The 8,683-nt window shown below is 41.8% G+C and overlaps 1 protein-coding gene and 1 pseudogene across 1 annotated transcript; one reads left to right on the plus strand and one right to left on the minus strand.

Moving 5' to 3' along the window:
- Positions 1-3,028: 3,028 nt before the first annotated feature.
- On the plus strand, positions 3,029-3,967 carry LOC119842220 (olfactory receptor 1030-like). The gene has a single exon (XM_043496152.1). The coding sequence runs from the start codon at positions 3,029-3,031 to the stop codon at positions 3,965-3,967; it is 939 nt and encodes a 312-aa protein (XP_043352087.1).
- Positions 3,968-7,488: 3,521 nt separating this feature from the next.
- On the minus strand, positions 7,489-8,427 carry LOC119841865 (annotated as a pseudogene).
- Between the last annotated feature and the right edge of the window lie 256 nt (positions 8,428-8,683).

An 8,683-nucleotide genomic window follows, 5' to 3' on the forward strand; every position in this document is an offset into this window, starting at 1 on the left:
TTTGAATCCGATTACCCTGTAAGGTATTTACCATCCTGATTTTACAGAAGTGATTCTTTTTACCTTTTCTTATATTAAAATTCTTCTTGTAAGAAATTGAATGCTTTTTTCATTGTTCTTAAGATCCAAGGGTTTGGGGCTGTGGTCACCTATGCAAATTGGTGAGGATTTTTATCAAGTCTTCCCCAGGCAGGGGGATGCGAGGTTTTGGTGAGGATTTTGGGAGGAAAGACATTCCCAAACAACGTTTTCCCAGTAAACCTGGACGTTTGGTGGTGGCAGTGGAGGTAAAGGCAAAGGGTAAAATAGTTTGTTTAAAAGTTTAAAATACCTTGGGGAAGTTTTAACTTAAGTTGGTAAAAGTAAGCTTAGGAGGTTTTCATGCAGGTTCCCACATCTGTACCCTAGAGTTCAGAGCGGGGAAGGAACCTTGACAGACCATATTAAAAGCTGTGCTAAAGTCAAGGTATATCACTTCCACCACTTTCTCCATATCCACAGAGCCAGTTATCATATAAAGCAATCAGCTTGGTTAGGCATGACTTGCCTTTGGTGAATCCATGTTGACTGTTCCTGGATTCTTCTCCAAGTGCTTCAAAATGGATTCCTTGAGGACCTGCTCCATGATTTTTCCGGGGACGGAGGTGAGGCTGATCGGTCTGTAGTTACCTGAATTCTCTTTCTTCACTTTTTTTAAAGATGGGCACTATATTTGCCTTTTTCCAATGGTCCGAGACCTCTCCCGATCGCCACAAGTTTTCAAAGATAATGGCCAATGGCTCTGCAATCACATCAGCCAATTCCCTCAGCAACCTCAGATTGATTAGATCTGGACCCATGGACTTTTGCATGTCCAACTTTTCTAAATTGTCTTTACCCTGTTCTTTCACCACTGAAGGCTGCTCACCTCCTCCCCATACTGTGCTGCCCAGTTCAGCAGTCTGGGAGCTGACCTTTTCTGTGAAGACCGAGGCAAAAAAAAAACATTGAGTACTTCAGCTTTTTCCACATCTGTCACTTGGTTGCCTCCCCTGTTCATTAAGGGTCCCACACTTTCCCTAACCTTTTTGTTGCTAACATACCTGTAGAAACCCTTCTTTTTATCCTTCACATCCCTTGATAGATGCAACTCGAATTGTGCTTTGGCCTTCCCGATTACACCCCTACATGCTCAAGCAATGTTTTTATACTTCTCCCTAGTCATCTGTTCAAGTTTCCACTTCTTGTAAGCTTTTTTGTTTTTAAGCTCACCAAAGATTTCTCTGTTAAGTCAAGCTGGTCATTTGCTATATTTACTATTCTTTCTGTACGTCGGTATGGTTTGGTCCTGTACCCTCAATAAGGCTTCTTTAAAATATAGCCCACTCTCCTGGACTCCTTTCCCCCTCATATTAGCCTCCCAGAGGATCCTGCCCATCAGTTCCCTGAGGGAGTCAAAGTCTGCTTTTCTGAAGTCCAGGGTCTGTATTTTGCTACTCTTCTTTCTTCCTTTCGTCAGGATCCTGAACCCAGCCATCTCATGGTCACTGCTGCCCAGGTTGCCACCCAATTCTACTTGCCCTATGATTCTTCCCTCTTTGTGAACAGCAGGTGAAGAGGAGCATGGCCCCTAGGTGGTTCCTCCAGCACTTGCACCAGGAAATTGTCCCCAACACTCTCCAAAAACTTCCTGGATTGTCTGTGCACCGCTGTATTGCTCTCCCAGCAGATGTCAGGGTGATTCAAGTCCCCAAGAGAACCGGGGCCTGTGATCTGGAAACTTCAGTTAGTTGTCCAAAGAAAGCCTTGTCTACCTCAACCTCCTGGTCTGGTGGTCTATAGCAGACTCCCACCATGACATCACCCTTGTTTCTCTTGCCTCTAAACTTAACTCAAAGACTCTCAACAGGCTTTTCTCCAGTTTCATACTGGAGCTCTTAGCAGTCATACCACTCTTACATACAGTGCAAGTCTTCCACCTTTACTCCCTCACCTGTCCTTCCTGAACAGTTTATACCTATCCATGACAGTGCTCCAGTCATGTGAGTTATGCCACCAAGTCTCTGTTATTCCAGTCATAGATAGATAGATAGATGTTGTTGTATATGGTCCAAATCCTAGTGTTCCTGCATCTCTTTTAATTCAAGGAATCTCTCTTGTCTACACTGGCTTAAAGAGTAGAGAGATTCTTCAGTGAAGACTCAGTAAATCCAAATATAGGCTGCAAGATTGGGAGTCCATTTATTTATTTTATTTATTATTTTAAGATGAAAATGTAGAAGAGATATTCCTGCTGCCAGGTATCAGCCAACCCCAAAGTGATAAGGATTATGTTATATTAGAAGTGGGCATGTTATTACATTTTCTTTCACCTTCCTCTGAAATCCTGGTACTGGCCACTGTCACAAGGTACTGGGCTAGATGGACGAGTGGTCTGATCCAATCTGGCTGTTCTATATCCCTGTGTAGATTGGGTGAGTAATTTTCAACCAATGAGTTATTCACGATTGTTTCCCTTCAACAGCCTGCTATACTTACGGTGTCTGGCTGGTCACCAAAGCTACATAATATCTTCTCTCTACCAAGGGAGCAGTCAGATCTACATATACCTACCACACAAACCTTAATGATGCCATCATTTAGTATTTTTACCCTGTTCTGCCCTTCCACTTCTCTCAATTATTTGATAAACCCACTTAACTGCCAGCAGTTGTCATGCTATTCATGCTAGGTGAATTTAAACACCTAGGTAGAAAGCCAGTGCAGCACTTTCCAATAAACCTTCAAATAGATGTTTGGTTGTCCATAGATCTTGGGTTAGTCATTTGAACAAGGACACACTAGATCCATTGCTGTACACTTTATCACCTTTGACTCAGAGTTTCAAGAGTATCTAGAGGGTTTAGATACCCAACGGTCATTGGAATTCAATTGCTGGGGAGTGGGCACATAACTCAGTTAGGCACCTTTGAAAACCCCCATTCTCACATCTGTTAATGTTTGTGGTGTTTTTCTCTTTACAGGTTAACATTTTGCTCAACAAACCAGCATGGAAAATCAAATCACAATGACTGAGTTTATTCTTATGGAACTCGCCAGTGACCCACAGCTCCAGATTTTCCTCTTCCTGGTGTTTTTGGTTATTTACCTAATCACCCTTCTGGGAAACATGCTGATCATGCTGGTGATAAGGGCTGACCCTCACCTACACACCCCCATGTGTTTTTTCTTGAGTAACTTGTCCTTTGTAGATATCTGCTATTCCTCCATTACCGTTCCGAAGATGCTGGTGAACTTCCTAGCAGAGCAGAAAACTATTTCTATTGACAGCTGCCTCATCCAGATGTTCTTCTTTCTGGCATCAGGAACGACAGAGATCTTCATGCTCTCAGCCATGGCTTATGATCGCTATGAAGCAATATGCCACCCCTTGAACTACATACAGAACATGAGCAAATGGGTCTGTATCCAGCTTGCCAGAGGGGCATGGGCAATTAAATTTACTCTTGCACTGGTAAATACCCTTGTCCTAAGAGTGCACTTCTGTAAATTCAACAAAATCAACCATTTTTGTTGTGAAATCCCTCCTGTTCTGCATATCTCATGCAGTGACACCTTGGCCAATGAGGCCATATCCAGCGTTATTGTAGGACTGGGTTCATCATCAGTTATCATTGTCTCTTATAGTCTCATCATCTCCACCATCCTCAGAATCCGCTCCACCGAGCGGTGGCACAAAGCCTTTTCCACCTGCGGATCCCACCTGACTGTGGTTCTATTATTCTGCGTAAAAGCATTTTTTAAGTATCTGAGACCTGCTTCAGGATCCTCCTTCGAAAAAATAGTTACTGTACAGTACAGCATCTTAACCCCTATGCTAAACCCCATCATTTACATCCTGAAAAACAGAGGTAAAGACCGCCCTGTGCAAAGTCTTAGGGAAAGGCCTATGTTTTCCAAGCACAATGGGGCCAAAATAATTGTTTAATAAAGATGCATCCATGTATGCCAGTAAAACTCTGGTTCTGTTTATCTATATGAGTATTGCAGAGTGAAAATTAGAATTTTCTTCCCATAGGAAATTCTAGTATTTCAACATGTGTTTTTTGCCCTGAAAACACAAGCACACCCCTATATCTATATTGACATAGAGATAGAAAAAATGAAATGAAAAGTTCTGAAAGTTTTCAATTTGGAAATAATGAGATATTTTACTTTGGCCTTTTTCAATTGAAAGAAAACATTTCAGTTTTCCTGAATTGAAATATTTTGTTTCTCTTTGTTGAACTAACTTTGTTTCAAAGTGGTTTGAGTCAATTCAGCATTAATCTGTGTTTCCTTATGGCCATGCACAGCCTCAGGGGAGCTGTAGTTTGGGTTCCTGATGTCTCTATTCTCTGTTAGGGTATGTCTACACAGCAACTAGACACCCATGGCTGGCTGCTGCTAGCAGACTTGGGGTCACAGGGGCTGTAGCATTGCTGTGTAGCCATCTGGGATTAGGCTGCAGCCTGGGTTCTAGAACCCTGTGGGGTGGGAGGGTGACAAAGCTGGGGCTCCAGACCAAGCCCCCAAGTCTACACAGCAGTGAGCCAGCCCCGCAGCCTGCATGCTACAAACCCGAGTCAGCTGGCATGGGCCAGTTGCAGGATTTTCTTTGCTCTGTAGACATAGCCTTATAGGCCAGGTTCCCTGGTCAGAATACAATTTGCATTTGCAGTGACATGACTCTTGTGGAGCATGATGAGGGGTGGTGAAACAAAGAACACTGTTAGCACTTGTGAGAAGAAGGAAAATAATAAAAAGTGGTGGTAGTGTTAGAGACTCGGATTTTCAGAGGAGCCTACGGGAGGTAGACACTCAAATAACTTGAAATCAAAAGGGAATTTAAATACAAACTCCCTGATGCTCATTTGGAAAGATCTGGTTCAGCCAAGAAATCAAAAGTGTTAACATGACCCTATAACTGTCCAACATTAAAGAATGTTAAACACTGTTTGGGATTTGGTAATCCAGAGACCTCAGCCTGTTTGGTATCTTGGCAAACACACCATTAAATATCTTTTAAACTTTTTATTAACAATAGAGGGAGGAAAAGAAAAAAGCATTAATGCATTTGAAATGTAAACTATTAAGTCAGGCTTTCATTCTGACAACATCCTTTGTTCCCTTTCCTGTTAGCTGGAGAGCTCTTTTTTTAAAAGAAAACACCCCTTGTTCAACCATCTCTTAGATGATATTCAACATGGGAATAACTGTCCTTCTTGGGGCAAAGAGAAAAAGTGAGTTGAGATGGGTAGAGGTTGTCATTATTGTAAAAGACCTTTACTGTCTGCTAGAAAACCAAACAAGACAAGCACCCAAAAACGAGGAAAGAAAAGAATAAGAAAGATAGAAAATGCAGCTTCTGTCTCTGGTGTTGACTCTCACTTGCAATCTCGTTGTTAGAAAAACATGAGCAGAGCACATGGTCTTACCAGCCACTTGAAGACTTGGCAAACTTGTATGAGCATTGGGCTGCTCTGGTTATTGTATTTAGCTGCCTCTCTGGTCAGAAACTTACAATTGGGTTGACAAAAGAATCCCCAAACACAGGGCCATCCTTATGATTTATGGGGTCCTATGCAGTATTATTAAACTAGTGCCCCATGCCCGATGGCTGCCCGGGCTCACATGTGTATTTTAGATAAGGGTGGTCTTTTGATGGATTTATTTTAAAAACTATGTGTCTGAAGATCCAAGCATTTAAGGCTAAAGATGAATCCTGAGATTGTGCATCTAAAAATCTATACAAGGACTTTTTAGAGATGTGATTTTATAATCTTCAGCAACACACTAATGAAATATTTTTAAAGCAAATTTTAAACTAAGGTCCTGTAGACTAACATGTTCCGAGTAAATATTACAGTCATGCACAACTGTTTTTGTCAATAAATTCAGAAACTGACAGTATATACCTGGGGGTTGGCAAATGCCTGTTAAATGGCTTCATTACCACTTGAATGGCTCTTTAACAATTTCAGTGTTGTGCTAATAGGTCTGGTGGGCTGGAAGGCTTTTTTACTTTTAAGTATTAGATCCCCTCCAGAGGAAGACTCACTAGGCTGCAGCAGCCAGCTGTGGTGGGAGCCATAAGGAAGGATCAGAACAGGGATAGGAAGAGGTGACAGGGTGGAAACTAAGACACAGGGGTTCCCCAAATTTTCAGGTACCCTACGCAGTTGCCTATGCTGTGTATGTCCAAGGACAGCCCTGCCAAAACTGCACAGTTCTGGCTGGCTGAGACAGGCTCTTATTAATCAGAAGGACAAAAGAGAGAGCTAGGAAAGAGAAAAAAATAAAGTAGGAAGGAAAAGGACACACTGGAAGAGGAGAGTAACAGTGTCTTACATCCACGGTGGTATTCGACATTTAGCAGAGCCAGTGGAGGTGGCAGTGTCATTTGGCTCAATTTCTCTGACCCGATCTGGTTAGGATATCTCTCAGAATTAGGATGAAGATCCAGGGTCCCACGAGAAGTTGGGGGTGTTAACCATGGTGATGAAACTTAGTCCTTCCCCTTCTTCAGTCAGCTGGAGTCATGGTTGCCAGCTTTCCCCCAAATGCCTCTTCTTGTAAGGAGTGCAAAAGGGAGTGATGGGTGGAATAGCTCATCCCTACATTATTGTGCTCACCAGTTAGGCCTAATTTCAGACACACCGATTTTGGTTCATCGATTGCTGCTCCCACTCTTCTCTTATTTACCAGGTGTGATCTTAACACAGTCCTTGACTTCTATTGGGCAGACTTTTTGTTTGGACTCATTCAGTCTTTCTGTTTCCCCTTTCCCATCAACATTTGTTGTTATAGGTTACTGTGACTCCTTATGAACTTTCACTGACTTTTCACAGTTGAGGTCCTAATTAGCGTAAATGTATGGGCACAGTTACCACAAGACTACACAGACAAGAGTTTAAAGGAGTGTGTGAAAGTTGCTACTATTATCCCTAGGATTAACCTACATTTTCAGAGGTACCTACAAGATATTGATCCCCAATTCATATTAATATCATAGAGCAATGAAGATCATATGGCGAGCTCCCATTAATTTAGGCTTGGATTTTTTTTAAAGATTCTCAAAGATTTAGGCACAGAAATCCCATTGATTTTCAGTGGGATTCAGAGGCAAATTCCCTTAATCTTTTATGAAAAATCGCATCACTAGCCAGTTTAATATTCATGGGAATTGTGGACCTACATCAGTTAAGTAGTTTTGAGAACACCAGTGTAGGTGACTCACTAGATGACTCAAGAAATGTAGAGAAGAGCCAGAAGTTGAACTTAGATCTCATTAGTCACAATCAAAAGACCATCCTTCCTCTGTAGGAATAAATACACTGAAATAAATTAAAGTAAATAAATATACACATGGTTTCAGTCTATATAATATAGGATCACAATATAGAAGCAGTCTCTGGCCAACGTTTCTTCTGTAAGTCTTTATTATACACCCAATGGATAACATTAAACCTATTTGAGGAACTTGAATTTTCTTAGTATTTTCCCCAGAGCTGTTTTCACTTCTTTGTTTTTCAGGCTGTAGATGATGGGGTTTAACATGGGGGTCAAGATGCTGTACTGGATTGAAATTAGTCTGTCTGTCATCGATGTAGAATCTGCATTTGGTTTCATGTACAGAAAAAACCCCGTCAGGTACAATAAACCCACCACAATAAGGTGGGAACTGCAGGTGGAGAAGGCTTTATGCCTGCCCACCATGGAGCGTATCTTCAGTATGGTGGAGATGATGTGAATGTAGGAGACCAGGGTGAGGAGGAAAGAGCTCAATCCAAATACCACAAGGGTTGCAAAAAGCACCACTTTATTGATGGTGGAGTCAGTGCAGGAGAGTTGTAGCAGGGGAGGGAGTTCACAGCTGAAATGACTGATTGCATTGGGTCCACAGAAATGAAGGTTCAGCACAGGAACAGTATTTATCAGGGCATGCAAGAAACTCAAAGCCCATATACTCAGTACCATTTGGACACAGATACGTTTGTTCATTATGCCCAGGTAATGTAGTGTGTCACAAATGGCTGTGTATCAGTCATAAGCCATGGCTGAGAGAGTGAAAATTTCAACTCCAACAAACAGAGTAAAAAAGAATATCTGAGTAATGCAGCCATTGAAGGAAATTTTCTTCTGCTCTGCTAGGAAGTTCTCCAGCATCTTAGGCACCGTGACTGAGGAATAGCAGATATCGACAAAGGATAAATGGGACAGGAAGAAGTATATGGGGGTGTGAAGCTGAGGATCAGCCTTTATCACACCCATGATCACCATATTCCCTGCAAAAGTGATGAGATAAATCACTAAAAATACCAGAAAGAGGAACTGCTGGAGCTTTGGATCATCAGACAGTCCCAAGAGAATGAAGTCAGTCACCATCATTTGATTGTCCTTTGCCATTAACCCAGGAAACCCTTCATCTGTAAGTACAGAAACAGAATTTATTTAAATGAAATTGCGATTCACTTGTGATAAATAGATAGAGAAACAGGGAGATGATCCAAGTGATAGGATAATTGCAAAGTCATCTTTATTAAATCGTTATTAACTCTCCATCGTCACACTTATCTTTGCTGGTTCCAATTGCACAGGATTTTGCATTTAGTATTTCCATCACAGAGCTTTCTTCCCTTTTGCTGGGAGCGCCACTTGCCTT

This window comes from Dermochelys coriacea, chromosome 13, assembly GCF_009764565.3.
Source record: "Dermochelys coriacea isolate rDerCor1 chromosome 13, rDerCor1.pri.v4, whole genome shotgun sequence".
In the NCBI taxonomy this organism is placed as follows: domain Eukaryota; kingdom Metazoa; phylum Chordata; order Testudines; family Dermochelyidae; genus Dermochelys; species Dermochelys coriacea.

Excerpts from the sequence above, each read along its gene's own strand:
- LOC119842220 (XM_043496152.1), top strand. The coding sequence starts at position 3,029 with ATGGAAAATCAAATCACAATGACTGAGTTTATTCTTATGGAACTCGCC.